General features: G+C 63.4%; 2 protein-coding genes across 3 annotated transcripts; both read right to left on the bottom strand.

Moving 5' to 3' along the window:
* Nucleotides 1–1,025: 1,025 nt before the first annotated feature.
* SPEM1 (spermatid maturation 1) lies at nt 1,026–5,116 on the bottom strand. Of its 2 annotated transcripts, none has more exons than XM_034989483.1 (3): nt 4,850–5,116; nt 2,252–2,309; nt 1,026–2,040 (listed from the first exon to the last, which is right to left on the bottom strand). In XM_034989483.1, exons 1-3 carry the CDS (start codon nt 5,045–5,047, stop codon nt 1,307–1,309), a joined length of 990 nt encoding a protein of 329 aa, XP_034845374.1. In that variant the 5' UTR covers nt 5,048–5,116; the 3' UTR covers nt 1,026–1,306. The 2 variants fall into 2 exon arrangements, with proteins under 2 accessions (XP_034845374.1, XP_034845375.1); XM_034989484.1 differs by lacking the exon at nt 4,850–5,116 and adding an exon at nt 2,411–2,554.
* A 63-nt stretch (nt 5,117–5,179) lies between these two features.
* On the bottom strand, nt 5,180–14,834 carry NLGN2 (neuroligin 2). The gene is made up of 7 exons (XM_034989465.1): nt 14,378–14,834; nt 10,991–11,041; nt 8,676–8,825; nt 8,304–8,489; nt 7,977–8,169; nt 7,029–7,625; nt 5,180–6,053 (listed from the first exon to the last, which is right to left on the bottom strand). Exons 1-7 carry the CDS (start codon nt 14,832–14,834, stop codon nt 5,180–5,182), a joined length of 2,508 nt encoding a protein of 835 aa, XP_034845356.1.
* Nucleotides 14,835–14,945: the final 111 nt, after the last annotated feature.

Genomic DNA, 14,945 nt, shown 5'->3' with positions numbered 1-14,945 from the left:
GCCCTCCCACGGACCTAGCCCTCCAAGCTGGAAACCGGTTAGCTCCCCCCTTAAGAAAACCCCATGAAACGCACAAAGCACAAAATAGATGTAATTGTGAATAGGACAAAAGGAGCCTTCGTTCTGAAGCAGGTTCATCACTGGGGTCCGTGGAAGTGGTGCCCTGGGGGCCTCGAGTCATTTGTCGGGATGGCGGGTGAACAACTCGACAGAAATAAAGCAACAGCCCGTAGGTGCTGCCCTCCGAGCCTCCAAACACATAGTAGGTGCTCGATACGTACTCGCTGAACGGAATCAACTTAAAAAGATCAACAGTGGGGGCGGAATGAAGGCGAAGGAAGCAGCCGGCTGATTCACAGAAGGCCTGCCTGCCTGGCCACGTTCCAGGAACGCATCTGCTACAGAGGGTGGGGTCCAGTTCCTTCGGCCTGGGCGCCCCCCCGGGGCTTCTGGCTCCCGAGGCCTCGAGCGGCCGCGTGCGTGTGTCCATGCGCCCACGTGGGCGGGTGTGCGGGCGCGAGGCCCGCTGCCTAGGAGGAGGTAGGGCCTGATCTTCCCGCTGTGTGTGGATGGCACGCTCGGGTGACTTCACATGGCAGACTGAGGCAGGGGGAGTCTGAGGGGCCAGGCTGACTCCGGAATGCAGTCTCCCTGCGGGAGCAGAGCCCGGAGCTTCTGAAGCTGCGCGGGGACTTGATCCCTGGTGTCTGTGTGACCGTGAATTAGTCACTTCCCCTCCCTGAGCCTCGGTCTCCTCGCTGGTGACAGGCAGGTGCTAATCAGAGCAGTGAGGTCCCAGAGGGGGCAGCCCTCGAGCATGTCCCCAGTGTTTGGTCCTCCGCTCCGAGCCTGCTCGTGGGCACAGGAGCTTTGGGTCCTGACTGGGGAATCGTGAGGGCCTGGACACCCTCCCTCTCAGCCAGCCCTGCTCAAAGAAACCAGGGCTTTGGGGGGGAGGCCGGGGAAGCGCGCCAGCCCTGGGCTCCGGCAGAAACCAGGCCGCCGAGGGGCTAGGGCCACGGGGGTGGGGTCTCCCCTCTAGCGTAGGCCTGCCTGAGGATCTGGGCCGGGATCTGGGGACGCTGCTCTGGGCACGAAAGGAAACAGGGGAGCGGCAGGTGGGAATGTTGGGACCCAGAGGGGCTGGGAGAGAACTGAGGGCAGGGCCCCAGGGAAGCCAAGGGGTTGAAGAGGGTCCTTGGGGCTCTCGAGGTCCCTGTTGCCAGGGAGACCCTTCGCTGAGGGCCCCGACTCCCCCCTACACCACCGCAGACCACCTCCTCTCTTCCTTTTATTTTTGTCCCAGTCACCTCTCTGCCACAGAACGGTACACCCAGTCCTTGCCCGTGCCCTCGGCCACGTTGCTGGATAGGGAGCCCAGGGGGTAACAGTGGGACAGGGCCTCCACCTCGCGGGTCAGCTCCCGGAGCCGCCGCCGCACGTCTCGGGCGTCGTAGACCACGCGGCCCGAGGAGCGGCGCCGGGGGATGTCAGGGACAATGGCCGGGCCCTGGACGGGCGGCGGGGCCGGCGGGGCGGGGGCGCACGCCTCCAGCTCGGCCTGGGCCCCCGCCCCACTGTTCTTATGGCTCAGGGCCTGTGGGCTCGGGGGCGGGGGGTTCACCGGGTACACGTAGGCCTCGAGGCCCAGCTCTGACCGCATCTCTCCTTTGAGGGGCCTTCCTTCTATGGTCTGCTGGAAGCGAATGGTCTGGGGAGGGGGCTCCACGGCATCCTGGGGCCAGGGAGCCCAGAACCCCTGGCTGGACTGGAAGCCCTGCCAGTCTGCCGGCTGATCCCAGTGGTGGGAGCACACGGCCGGGTGCTGGTGCGGGGGCTTCTCGTCGTCGTCCGTGTCAGGGGCCCAGGCTACCGGGCGGTGGGCACGGCGGCCGGAAGAGCCCCGGTGGCGGTGGTGGCGAGTGGGTGGGGGGGTCACAGTCATTTTCACAGGGTCCATGGTGCATCGGAGGTGGACTGCAGGGGCGCTCTGCTTCGGAGGCTGGGGCTGCTTCCCCGGTGAGGATGACTTAGAAGCTTCTGTGGATCAAGGAGAGCCGGGAGGCTGGTGGGGAGGCTGGCTCCTGAGGGGACGGGGACGGGGACGGGGTGGGGGGGTAGGGTGCAGGGGCAGAGGCTGCCCCGCTGTAGTGTCTGAACGGGGAGGGCGGGCGGGGAAGGGGCCAGCTCCGGGTCAGGGCTAGAAGGCCGGGTCCCTGCCTCTTCTGTGCCCCCGGCCTCCCCCGCTTACCTTTCTCATAAACAATATGGAACACTTGGTGTAAGAAGCCACGGAGCCGGCGCCAGAGCTAGGTGAGGGAGGACACAGTGAGCCCGGGGTGGCCCTGGCCACCAGGTCTCCCGCCTGGCCCCATCCTGCCAGCGCCCTCCCGCCTGGCCCCACCCTGACCAGCGTCACCATATTGATGCTAATATTAATGCAGATGATGAGGCCCAGGAGCAACAGGATGGAGTTGCCCAGGTCCTGACAACTGTTGGTGTTGGAGCTGTGATACGAGGCCCACCCGGGCCGTGGCCGCTCAGCCATGGCCATGGGGGTCCCTAGGGCCACCGGGGCCCCTAGGCCCCCAGCCCACTGTGCCCACAGCATCCACCAGCCACCTGCCTGCCTGCCCCAGGGGCTCCTGGGGGTAAGCGGGTCACAATGATGCCGGGCTCTCCCTCACAATGTGCCAAGAAGCAGAGTCTCGGGGCCATGGTTGACCTTCCAGCCTGGGCCCAGGCCTTGGCAGAGGCCGAACCCTGCACCTGGCACTCCTGTCCCCGTAACCAGCCACCTGGACCGGCCCCCACGCCCCCTGGCCTGTCTGGTATCTGCCCCCATGAGCCCCCTGCCATTCCTTCTCTACACCAGCCTCAGGCTTCTGCACACACCTGGGCCCTGATCGGAACTCCCCACACAACCCTGCTACCGTGGCAACCTTACCCCAGCACCCACTCCCCCCTTTCTCCCGGCGCTCCGAGCCGCTCCCCGAAATGGGCTGTGGGCTCGGACCACCTCCCTCTCCCTCACTGGCGGAGTGGCGGCCCTGAGGCTTAGTTCCTCGGAGCCCCCCCACCGACACCACCCCCAGATCACAGCAGGCACCACCAACAGTTAAATTTTTATATTTACAATATTCTCTTCATCTTTTGCCAGGTTTAAAAATGTGTACAGAGCCGCGAAGGGTTGGGGCAGGGACGTGGGATCGTCCGGGGATTGTTCTGGGGAGAGGGGCTGGGCATTGGAGTCCGTGGCTGAATCATGGGGTCCCCCAGCCCCCCTCCCATGCCCCAGTCTGGGGGGGCATCTGTCTACAGGGTTCAGGGCCCAGGTCCCTAGCATTTCGAGGGCATGGCTGTTTGGAGAGGAGCTAGATCAGGCAAGGGAAGGGGTCAGAAAAGAACTAAGTTTCCCTGGGGGGAGGTAGGAGAAGGGACAGGAGGCAGAGCTCTGGGGAGCCAAGACCAGGGATCCCGGATCTGGGTGTCAGTGGAAGACAGCCCCCCCCCACCCCCCTACTCAAGTTTGGCACTAACGAACCCGTAAAAGGCCAGCCTCCACTGGTGTCCCTTAAAGCCCTTCCTGATACCGTCCTTCTCCCCAGAGGCCAAACCCTCTCTCCTCGGGCCGTTCCTCTCCGGGGCAGTCACCCCGCACGCGTGTCCTTTCAAATTCTCCCTGCTGTTGTCCGCTGAGCCCCGTCCCCCACTGCCCCCATCTGTCCCTCAGCACCGCTGACCTCATTCTCTCCCCAGCCTGTCCCGTGAAGCCTTTCCCGCCTGCGCCCTCCTTCCACGGTTCCTTTCCTTCAGCCCTGGCGGCTGATGGAAGGGGGGGCCTCGTCAAAGAAGGGGATGGGTGGCTGAGGGGAGAAGGTGCTCTCACGCTGACACGGGATGGCTTCGAGGAGGAAGACAGAGATGGGAGGAGAGACACTGAGGCAGAGAGGGAGGAATGAGACACGGGGGAGGGAGGAGAGACACAGGCGGGACCCCTTTTGCTGCCGCTTCCGTCCCCGTACCCCACCTGTCCCCACATTTACCTGTCCTGGACCAGGACTGGGGAATCCTTGGCACATTTGGGGGGTCTTCCCCGCCCCTCAAACCCACCTAACCCAGTTTGGCACGGATGAGCGATGGTCTGAGGATTGAGGGAAAGGCTGTCCTCAGACCCCAGTGAGGGCTTTGGTCAAACATGCATGGCCTCTGTGGGTGGCACGCCATGCCCCCCAACTTGGCATCTCTTGGGGGGGGAGACGGGCAGAGCTCTGCCCCCAGGGTTTGTACACCCCCCCCCCACACACACACTCAGCTTAGGTCAGTCTGAAGTCTGTCCCCACCTGCTGGGCAGGGAGGAGCTAAGTGCTAGGCCTCAGGCCCCAGACCCCGGGGATTGCTGGCAGGAAAGGGGCCGTCTGCATGGGAAACACACATCCACATGCATGAACATGTTTCCACTCGGAGAGATGTGTCCTGGACCCGTGGGAAAACAAGTTCCCGGGCAGCACAGGGACGCTCGGATCTCCTCCCTTCCCCCCGGCGGGGAATCCTACCCAGAGCACGGGCTTCATCTGACGTATGCCACGGGGGAAAAACATGCTTCGCTGGGGCAGAGGGGGGGTGGGGCACGGAGTGGGAGTTGGGGGGGGGGACGACTGATTTCCTCGGTACCTTCCCAAGGGTCACGGTCCATGAACACACCACTTCCAGGGTCTCCATGGGGTGGGGAGGTGGGGGGAGGGGGGAGAAGGCATGAGGGCACGGGATTCTGGGGTACAAATCCCCACAGGAATTCTTTTGAGGGGGCCAACATGTGTCCAGGGCGGCAAAAAAAAAACCACCTCACCCTGCACATGGGAAAACACACCCCCTCGCGAGAAAGCAGGCCTCCACGTGGGAAAACACGTCCGAGTTTCCACACACCGAAGACCGGTGTCCCAAAGGAGGGCACGAAACAGCCCCCCGTTGTTCCGAGGCCCCGGGCCGGAGAAGAGGACGGGCCTCTGGGCATGGGAAAGACACGCACCCCGGTGCGGAGCCCCATGTCCACCTAGCGCTCCCCGCCGTGGGAAGGGGGAGCCTGGGGCCGGTCCTCCTCCCCCCCGCCTGCCGAGCCGCGCTGCCCCCCCGGCGGCGGGCGGGGGGGGGCCGGGAGGAGGGCCCCCCCGGCCGCCCCCTATACCCGAGTGGTGGAGTGGGGGTGCGGTAGCGTGTTGTCGTGGCTGGCAGCGCCGGCGGGCGGCGGGGGGAAGGGCCCGAAGGGGTGGAGCGAGGGCGGCGGCGGCGGCGGCGGGGGCCCCAGGCCGCTGGGCAGCAGGGTCAGGGCCCCGGGGGCCAGCAGAGGCACGTCGTCCGGCGCCCGGCGCAGCGCCAGCGTGTAGTCGGGCGGGCAGGCGGGCCGCAGGGCCTCGGCGGGGTCCGCCCCGACGCCGCCGGCCCGCTTCAGCTGCAGGGACACCAGCTCCTCGTCGGGCGGCAGCTCGCGGCCGGCGGCGGGGAGCAGGGCGCCGCCGCCGGGCGCCGCGGGGCCCGAGCCGCCGGGGGGGCTGAGCCGCCGGCCCCGCAGCTCCTGCCGCCGGTCCCGCTTGTAGTAGAGCGCGGCGAAGGCCAGGATGTTGAGGAAGAGCAGCGAGGCGCCCACGGCCACCGTGACGCTGAGCTCGGTGGAGTAGTCCCGGGAGTCGCCGGGGAAGCGGTCGTAGGCGCGGGGGCCCGGCTCGGGCTCGGGCTCGGGCGGCAGCGGGGCGGGCGGCGGCGGGCGGCGGGTGCCCGGGGCGCCGGGGGGCGGGCGCGGCGGCCAGCGCGTGGCGTGCGGGGGCAGGCGCGTGGTCGTGGGGAAGAGCTCCGTGTGCAGGTTGTGCAGGTGCGGCACGAGCTCCAGCCAGAAGGCCACCTTGTTGGCGCGGTAGTTGTCGCGCACGCGCGGCTTCAGGCCGATGTGCAGGTACTGCTTCTCCTTGCTGTTGAACTTGCTCCACACCACCTCCTCGAAGCGGTTGGGCTTGGTGTGGATGAACTTGGTGTCCTGCGGCACGGGCTGGTTGGGGTCGCTGCGGGCACGGGAGGGGGGAAAGGAGAAGTGAGGGCGGCCCGTGGGCGGGCGGGGCGGGGGCGGCTGTGTGCGGGAGGGGTGCGCAGCGAGACCCACAGCGACGCAGAGACGCAGAGATGCGGAGGGCCGGGACCGGAAGGAAAGCCTGAGAACAAGAGGGAGGCGGCAGAGGCAGAGAAACTGCCCGAGACAGGCAGAGGGGAGGTCGGAGGGGCAGAGACGGGCGGAGGTGAGGTCGGAGGGGCAGAGACGGGCGGAGGGGAGGACCGAGGGGCAGAGACAGGGGGGAGGTGAGGACCGAGGGGCAGAGACGGGCGGAGGTGAGGACCGAGGGGCAGAGGCAGGCGGAGGTGAGGTCGGAGGGGCAGAGACGCGCGGAGGTGATGACCGAGGGGCAGAGACGCGCAGAAGTCAGGACGGAGGGGCAGAGACGGGAGGAAGTGAGGACGCAGGGGCAGGGGCGGGCAGAGACAGCCGGTGAGAGAGGCAGAATCTGAGCCTGAGTGAGACAGACACATTTAGGAACAGAGGCACAAAGACAGGAGCCAGCCAGCCGGGGTGAGACCAGCGAGCAAAAATCCAACCGATGGAAGAGAGTAGAGGAAAAGGAAGAGGTATCAGTGGATTCGAAGAGAGAGAGACGTAGAGGCAGAGACAGAGAGACACAAATCCTTACCCAGATACACAGCCCAGGGCATCAGACGGAGAGCAGAGTGCCAGGAGAGACAGACCCGGAGCCAAAGCCACCAAGGGAGCCCACCCCCCGGAAGAACAGGACCCTCTCTGACACGGCTGAATCTCCAACGGGCAGCCCGGTGCCTGGCACAGAGAAAGCGTCCAGCAGGTGTCTGGGTCGGGCAGGCAATGATGGAGGAATGACCGTGTGAGGAGTGAGGGACAGGGCGCCGAGGATGCCGGGGGTGCGTGCCTTGGCCTGCAGGGGGGGACCCCACCCAGCCCCGCTGACCCTCACCCAGTCTTGGCGAAGTTGGTCCAGTAGGTCATGACCACAGCGCTGAGCATGACGTCATTCTTGGAGAAGTTGCAGGGGAAGAGGTCGGTGGCGCCCACCATGGGCACGCCAAAGACGTAGGGCAGCTCGTCCCCGTGCGCCGCGTCTGCCCACTCGGGCCGGCCCTCAGCCTGGCAGTGGTGGTAGAAGGTATAAAAGTAGACGGGGGACTGGTAGTCAGCGTGCAGCTTGGCGGTGGCCACGGCCGGCGCCACCCACTGGTGGTCTGTAAAGAGCGCCAGCAGAGTCTTTCTCCGCATTTCGCCATTGTCCCGGTCGGCCCAGTCGGTGTACATAAACTTGATGGTCTCCCGAAGCACGTCCTTGCCCTCCGGGTAGCCGTACAGGTTGTCCACAAAGTTGGAGACGGTGAAGTCAAAGGCGCTGGCGGACACGCCGTCCTCGCTCTCTGCGGAGTCCTCCACGAACTTGAGGCCTTCTCCTTGGTTGACGCCAATGAGCATGTCATAGTTGAGGAATTCGCCCTGCTGCATGAGGATCTCAGGGTCATCGGGGACGACGTCACCGTCCACCACGGGCCCGAAGGCGATGTGGTAGCTGGGGAGAAGGGGTCAGGGTCTCATCACCTGCTCCCTGGCCTCCTCTCAGCTCCTAGCCTGCCGGGCCCTCTGCTCAGAAGACCCTTCCTTCTCCCCTGGGTCAAATCTCCTGAGTCCTGCAGGGCACTTGGCCTCTCGGGAAGTCTTCCCCGATGCGCTTCGTGGCCCCTTGTGCACCCTCGCTCTGTTTGGGCGCCTCCACGTAGGGCAGGCTCCCGAGGGAAGGAGGCAGGGCCAGCAGAGGGGCCTGCAGCCGGACAGAGTGCCCGCGGGCACCTCTCACCCTAAACCGCCTTGGAAGCAGTAAGGAGAGCAGCCGCCAGGCCCCGGCCCTCCCCCACCCCCATACCGGGCGGGCTGCACGTCCTGGTCCACCAGCTCCCGGGAGGGCTTCCGGCGCAGGCACTCCACGGCCTCGGCGCTGTCCTCCCGGTCGCAGCCCACTTTGGCGGCCAGCAGCCGCGTGTATTTGAGCGGCTGGTAGTTGACAGACCAGCTGGAGATGGCCGTGCCGCTCTGGGCGATGGCCTTCTGGAACAACCCTGGCAGGACAGGCGCGGGCTTCAGGCTGGGCTGTCTGCGCCCAGGGTGGGAAGGCGGGGGATGGGGGGGAACCCGGTGGGGGTCAGCATGTGGGAACGGGGCCGGGAGGGGCAGGCTGAGGGCTGGCCGGTACCTTCCGAATGGTGAGAGAGGATCAGAAGGTTGACGCAGGAGGCCCCGGCCCCCGATCCAAAGATGGTGATGCGCTCGGGGTCACCCCCAAAGTGGGCAATGTTCTCACTGAGCCAGCGCAGGGCCTGGATCTGGTCCAGGAGTCCATAGTTGCCTTTTGCAGCCTGGTCCCCGGTGCTGAGAAAGCCTGGAAGCACAGGAGGAAAGGGGCTTCCTGGGGGTGTCCGAGCACCCTCGCCCCCTTTCTGGGCAGCTCAGTCCAGCGCAGAGGCCATTCTGTTTCTGCCGGGTCTAGAGGAACACCGCCCACCGGGTTCCCCCCTCCACCCCCCCGCCCAGGCCCCAGCCCTTCGAGTTGGCTGCCCGCCCTCACCGAGCACCCCCAGCCGGTAGTTGAGCGTGGCCACGATGACGTTGCCATAGGCGGCCAGCACGGAGCCATCGAACATATTCCCGGTGCCCTCCATGTAGGAGCCGCCGTGCAGAAACAGCATCACCGGCTTCTTCCCAGAGTCCCGGATATCTGCGTGGGGAGGGGGTGGGCGGTGGGCCAGGGTTGGGGGACAAGAACACAGTCAGACCAGCAGCAGCACCGCCCAGCTCCGAGGCCTGCGGAGGACCAGCCCGGAGCTCAGGGGACATGTCTCTCCCGTCCCTGGGGGGGCAAGACCGGATTCCCCTCCCTCCCTCCCCAGGGAGCCCTGGCCGAAGGTCCCACCCCACCTCCTGCCGGCCTGCCCCGCGGCACTTCTCCAAATGCCAGAGGCCTTCCAAGAAGCCTAAGAGGAGGGGGGGGGACCCTCCCCAGGGCATCTGCTGGATCCAGGGGACCCCCTCCCCACACACACACACGGCAAATCTCCTTCCTGCTCTGAGGCAGAGCAAACTCCCAAGGCGGGCTCTAGCGCTAGAGATGCTGGGAGGGTCCGGGCGGTTGCTCGGACTCGGGCCTTGGGTCTCAGGTCCACGTGGTAGCCTGGTCTGTGGGTGAGGGGGTGCCAGCCTAGGGTCCCCGGGGGCCTGGTCTCCTCCCCGCCCTAATTCCTTTCTAGGTCACCTCCCCAGTTACCATGGCAACCCCCAGCCTAATTACCGTGGCAGGAGGAGGCAGGGTGGGAGAGAGCCTGTTTGATAAAGCCAGGGTACAGCTCTTTAGTCTCAGACGCCCCCCCGCCCCGCCACTGGCCTGACCCTGGGTTCTGCACTGGACGCCCCTCTTGCCCTGTCCCCAAAGAATCCCATTAATCACTGCCACGTGACCAGGCTGAGGCGTGACAGACTCCAGAAGAGGGTGGGAGTCTGAGAGGGCTTGCCACGGTCCCCAAGGCTATCTGGCCAGTACCCTTCCTTGCAGCTCTCCATGATTCAGCCACAGTGCCCGGCTGGGGTCCCCCATGGCCCACAGGCCCTCCTCTCTCTTGACACTTGCAATCTCTGACTAGCCTGGGCATTCAACAAACCAGAGCCAGACCTGGGCCTCCACAGCCAGTCCCCAGCGGCTCTGCTCGCCTCCGTCCTCCTGCTAGAAACTTTTCTCCTGCCGGGAGGTGAGCCCACAGGACACTGAGACATTCCCCTCCACCCCTCCGGACAGCTTGCGGCCTCCAGTCTCTTAAGACCTTCTCTGCCACCTCCCTCCACCTGGTAGGCTCTGCCCTCTCCATGTCCTCTCCAAATCCTGCTCTTCTCCTCCTTCCGGAACCTCCGGTGGCCTTCCAGCCAGACTCAGGCCAGAGTCTCCTCCCTGCAAGGCCCTCTCTTCAAGTCCTCAGTTCTCCCCCTCCTCCCCACCCGGCACCTCCACTCCCAGTGTTGGGGGAGGAGGGGGTCCGAAAGGGAAGGAGCAGGAAGGGGGGCTGGGGCAACAAGAAATTCAAAACCAACAACAAAAAAACAGGATCAAGAAAGAAGAAAGAAAGAAAAAACAACAACCAAAAAGCAAGAAGCTCTCGGGGGGGCAGATTCAACAAGAAAAGAAAAAAACAACAACAACAACAACAAAAATCCAAAAACAAAAAACCAAAAAGATCCGTTTTTTTGGAAAAAAAAGAAAAAAAGAAAAAAAGTTCTTTGCATTTTTTTTTCAAAATTTTGTGGTGAAACTTCAAGATATTGGGCCCTGTTTTCAAAAATTTCCAAATTCTTTAATTCGCTTCAAATGTCTGCATTTTCTGCATCTGACAGGCTTTTGAAAATTGGAGGTTTGCTTCTGACGTTTCAATTGTGCCATCGATTTGCCAACTTAAAATTTTTTTTTCAAATTGTAGTTTTGCTCCAAATTAAAGTTGGTTTTGTTTTGTTTTCAAATGTTACATTTCGCAAGTTTCCAAACAGTCCAAATTGCTGTTGAACTCTAAACATTTTATCCAATTCTTTGGTGGTTTTGTTTTGTTTTGTTTTGTTTTCTCTGACATTCCAATTTCTTTTTTCACTTATATTTTTGGCCGTGTTTAGCTTTGCTTGCAGGTTTGCTAGTGGGTCCAACATTGTTCAAATTTCGTTTGAAGTTTTCATAATTCTTTTTTCCAATTATTACAAATTTTTCTTTTCTTTTTTTTTTTTTTGGTTTTTAGTTGGGAGAAACGACTGAGGGGCCTTGAGGGCTGGGGGGGGGCATTTAGTTAGGGGCAGGGCCTTGAGCGTCCTCTAATCAGCAACCACATGCAGCAGCGGGATTTTTAAATCTACCTGTGTCTGGCGGATTGAGCGTCGCCTCGTCACGTTTTTTTGTGAGCGGACCTAAGACCGGGAACACAAAACAGAGAAAAAAGGACAATTTTGTGGGGAAAGATGGGGGTCGGGGGGAGGTGGTGGATGGGGAGGGGAGGACAGAAAGCAGAAAAGGGGAGGGTGGAGGGCAGAAAAAATAAGCCAAAAAAAGCAAAATTGGTTTGCAAGAAAAAGAAACCAAGAAAAGAGAAAAACGTTTTCTACAACCCAAATTTGTTTCCCCTCCCCGGAAAAAGTCATGCCCCAAAGAAAAGGTTGGGTTTGGGGGGGTGGGGTGCCTGAGTGGGCTGAGGCCTGTTTTAAGACATATTGACTTGGCTTGTCGCAGTGTTTGCTAATGGCTGGAAACGAAACGGTGTTAGAGGTGGGGGCCGGGGTGGGGAGGGGAGGCCCATCCCCAAGCCCCAGAGGCCAAAGCCAGCTGCCACTCACACAAGGCCCTCTGCGGGGCCAGCCCGGCACCTGCCTGTTCCCCCAGGCTGCGAGGGAGGGCCTGCAGCAGAAAGGACCCATCTGGAGGATCTGGAGGGCAGAGCATAGGATGGGGTTGGGGGCCGCCCGCCCCTGCAGCTCACAGGCCCTTCAAGCCCTCGGCTCCCCACTGCAGGGCTGGGGCCAGGTCAGCTAGGGCCGCCCGCCCGCCTGCCCAGCCTCTCACCCGGCCAGCACTCCTCTTCCATCCGCACTCAGGGGCCTGGCTTCTCACCCCACCTCCCCGATGTGGGGCGAAGCTGGGAAAGGGGTCATCAGGTCTTGCCCTCCATTTCACCTCTTCCCTCTGCACCCCCCAACCTCCTCCCTCACCCAGGCCTACTCTCCCCCCACCAAGAACGGTCAACTGCCCACCGGGGACATGAGCACCTCCCCCCCTCCCCCGCCCTGCCCGATGCTGCTCTGATGCCAGAAAGCCCCCCTCCCCAATTCGGGGTTCAGGCCACAAATAGGGAACAGGAAACACAATGCCCTGAGCCAGCCTGACACATAAGGGGCCAGGAGGTGCTGGGAGGCACGAAGTGTTCCCCTGGTCAAGGAAAGGCCCCAGACTGGGCTCAGAGTTTGGTTCCAGGCTCCTTTCAGAAGGGGGAATCGGTCGGGGGGAGGGAGCTGGAAGCCAGAAATCAGAGGGGATTCCCCCGCTGATTGGTTTCTCCTCATTGGCATGGGGACGGATGGGTGGGCAAGGTCCAGGCCAGCCTCTGAAGGCTTCTCCCAACTGGTGATGATTGCCCCATAGGGACCCATTAGGATTGGGGTCTGTTCTCTACAAAAGGATGGGAATGGGGATGAAGTCAGCAGGGCATGCGTGAGCGTGAGAATAGTGTGTGTGTGTGTGTGTGTGTGTGTGTTCACGCGCGCCTGCCTGAGTCAACATCTTCCTTGCAAAGCTGGTGTGAAGACTCAGTGAGATCACCTGAATGTGTCAGGCCCCAAGCAGGTCTGTGATAAGCGATGGTTAAAAATACAGAAGGTGTGGGCCTAGGTGGTGTGGGGGGCAGGGTGGACATTGTGTGTGGAGGCGTTGGGGTGGACAGCCCATTGGTGGTAAGTCTTGGGTGGATATTCCACATGAGGGGTGAGGAGATAGCCCACCGAGGGGGACACTGGCGTGGAGGCTGTGAGTGGAGAGCATGGAGATGGACAGGCCGTGTGGGGGTCCCGGGGCGAATGATTCAGAGGCCACTGTGAAGGGCAGGCTGCTGGGGTAGGTGGCCCACGAGAGAGCAGGGGATGCGGAGTGGGTGGCTCTCCCGTGGAGTATGTGGCAGCACATAGAGTGTATTGGGGTAGAGTCTATTAGGGTGCTTGGGATCTGGATGGGACTGGAGTGGATGATACTTGCGTGCATTGTGGGCATGGGTTGCTAGGAGGCAAGGTTTCCACGGGAGGGGTATTACTGTGTTGGGGTGCGCGGCTGGGAGGAAGAACAGAGGGTGGATGGTTGGCCCAAGGTGCTGGAAGTGAGGGGTTTGAGTGCTTGATCTGCGGGTAGGGCGCAGACTTGCTGCGTGTGCTGTCCCAGCCTGAGCTAAGATACAGCTGGTCTGTAGGTAGAGTTGGGGTAAGCAAAGCTTGGGAAGTGTGGAGGGTGTTGGGGACTGTGGTGTGAGTGGCCACGTGCAGGGTTATTGGGGCCAAGGTCTCTGTATGGGTGTTACTAAGACACATGAGCTATAACTGGGGATACTGGGGAGCATGGGTCTATGTGGGCGATAGGGTACACGGTTTCCGAGAGGCGTTGGGGTGTGTGCTGTGTGAGGGCCCTGAGAATTTGGATACGTGGCATGTTGGAGCACGTGGTCAGTGTGCAGGTTGGCGGGGTACCTGAGCCCGTGTGCTGAGGAGTTGCGAGTCCCGGGGTGTCGTGGCGCGTGGGCACCCGACCTGCGGGTAGCTGGTGCCTACGGTGTCCATACAGGGGTTCCTGGGTACCAGGCCCGTGGGTACAGTTGGAGGAAAACGGCCTGCTGGGGGGTGCTGAGGGAGTAGGGGGCCTCTGTGGAGTGGCAGAAGGCTAACACCGGGCGGTTCATGAGGCTGGGCTTGGGGGCCGGCTGAAGTTCTGCTGAGTACCTCTGTTGGAGACAGGTGGAAGGTACTCTGAAAGATACTCTGTGCGCTGAAGGTTGGCTCGCGGAGAACTTTCCAGGGCAGTGTGCTGGGAGGGGCTGGGAGCACTGCCGCGGGGAACTGGACAGCTCCTTCGCCAGGAGAACCGGCCCAGGGGTCAGGGAGCCCCGAGGGAAAGATGTTCTCAAGGGGATGGGCGCGCTGTGCTGTGAAGGAGGGGCCCTCCCTGATCCTTCAGGGGTGTGTTAGGGGTCAGGGGACAGAGGTTTCGGAAGAAGAGGCACGAAGCTGGCGGGAGGCGCTGGGGATGCGATGTGATGGACGCAAGTGTGCCCGTGCACCCGGGGAGGAAAAACGAGGTGTCTCTGTTGTGTCTGAGGTGTAGAAGGAACCAAAGCGGGTACTTCTCAGGGAGAAGCCGGGGCCTGGGGGTGGGAGGCGGGACGGCGCTGGGGTGGGTGGCTGGGGGCGGGGGAGATGCTTCCAGTGCCCGCTGGCCCCCCTTGGCCACTGAGTGTGTGCCTTGCAGGGCTGGGGTCTATCAGCCCAGCGTGGTACCTGCTGCTCGCTCTGCGGGCACAAGGACCTTCTGGGGCGGCTGCCTGGCAGGCCCCCGTCTCACCCTCGGGGGGCACGCAGCGCCCGCAGGGCCACGCGGCCTCTGGCGGCCCCCACAAAGGCCCAGCTCCCGGCGGCGGGGAAGGGGGGAGCCCGGGGGTCTGCATGCGCGAGTGGGCTGCGTCCGCGGGGCGCCCAGCCTGGTGCCCGCGCCCTTACCGTCCTCGGTGGGCACGTAGAGGTTGAGATACAGGCAGTCCTCGCTCTGGTTCTGCACGTAGGCGGCGGCCGCCTCCAAGTTGTCGGTGAACCACACGGGCAGCATGATGGCGGGCAGCGCCCCGTGCAGGTTCTGCGGGCAGGCGGGCGGCAGGGTGGTGGCGTTGCGCACGCCGGGCCACGAGGCGGGGGCCTCGGGCGGCTGGAAGCGGCGGGCGCCCAGGGGTGGCGTGGCGTAGGGCACGCCCAAAAACTGCACGACGGGGCCCAGGATCTCGTTGTTGAGCTCGCGCCGCACGCCGCGCACTCGCCCGTAGGCCGTGTTCACCACTGGGAAGCGCTCCTCCCCGAGGCTGCTGAGGCCCAGGCCCGGGCCGCCCGGGGAGCCCCCGCCGGGACCCCCTCCCCCCCGTTGAGCCCCTGCCAGCCCCACCAGACACAGCGCCAGGAGCCACATGCTGATCGGGGGACCCCCCCTCCCTCCCCGGGACCCCCCCCCTCGGAGAGAGAGAGAAGGGGGGGGAGAGGGAGGGAGGCCCCCCCTCGCCCCAGTAGGGAGGAGGGGGCG

Source organism: Mirounga leonina, unplaced genomic scaffold (genome assembly GCF_011800145.1).
Source record: "Mirounga leonina isolate KUSES-001 unplaced genomic scaffold, KU_Mleo_1.0 Mir_488, whole genome shotgun sequence".
Classification (NCBI taxonomy): domain Eukaryota; kingdom Metazoa; phylum Chordata; class Mammalia; order Carnivora; family Phocidae; genus Mirounga; species Mirounga leonina.
Note: the sequence above shows the minus strand (reverse complement) of the source record. Positions and strands in the feature narration are given on the sequence as shown.

Coding starts and splice junctions, on each gene's coding strand:
- NLGN2 (XM_034989465.1), bottom strand. CDS start 14,834: ATGTGGCTCCTGGCGCTGTGTCTGGTGGGGCTGGCAGGGGCTCAACGG. Junction 11,042..14,377: donor CTACGTGCCCACCGAGGACG/GTAAGGGCGCGG, acceptor TCCCGGTCTTAG/GTCCGCTCACAAAAAAACGT. Junction 8,170..8,303: donor CCTCTCTCACCATTCGGAAG/GTACCGGCCAGC, acceptor CTGTCCTGCCAG/GGTTGTTCCAGAAGGCCATC.
- SPEM1 (XM_034989483.1), bottom strand. CDS start 5,047: ATGGGGCTCCGCACCGGGGTGCGTGTCTTTCCCATGCCCAGAGGCCCG. Junction 2,310..4,849: donor TGTGTTTTCCCATGTGCAGG/GTGAGGTGGTTT, acceptor TCCCTCACCTAG/CTCTGGCGCCGGCTCCGTGG. Junction 2,041..2,251: donor CCATATTGTTTATGAGAAAG/GTAAGCGGGGGA, acceptor CTTGATCCACAG/AAGCTTCTAAGTCATCCTCA.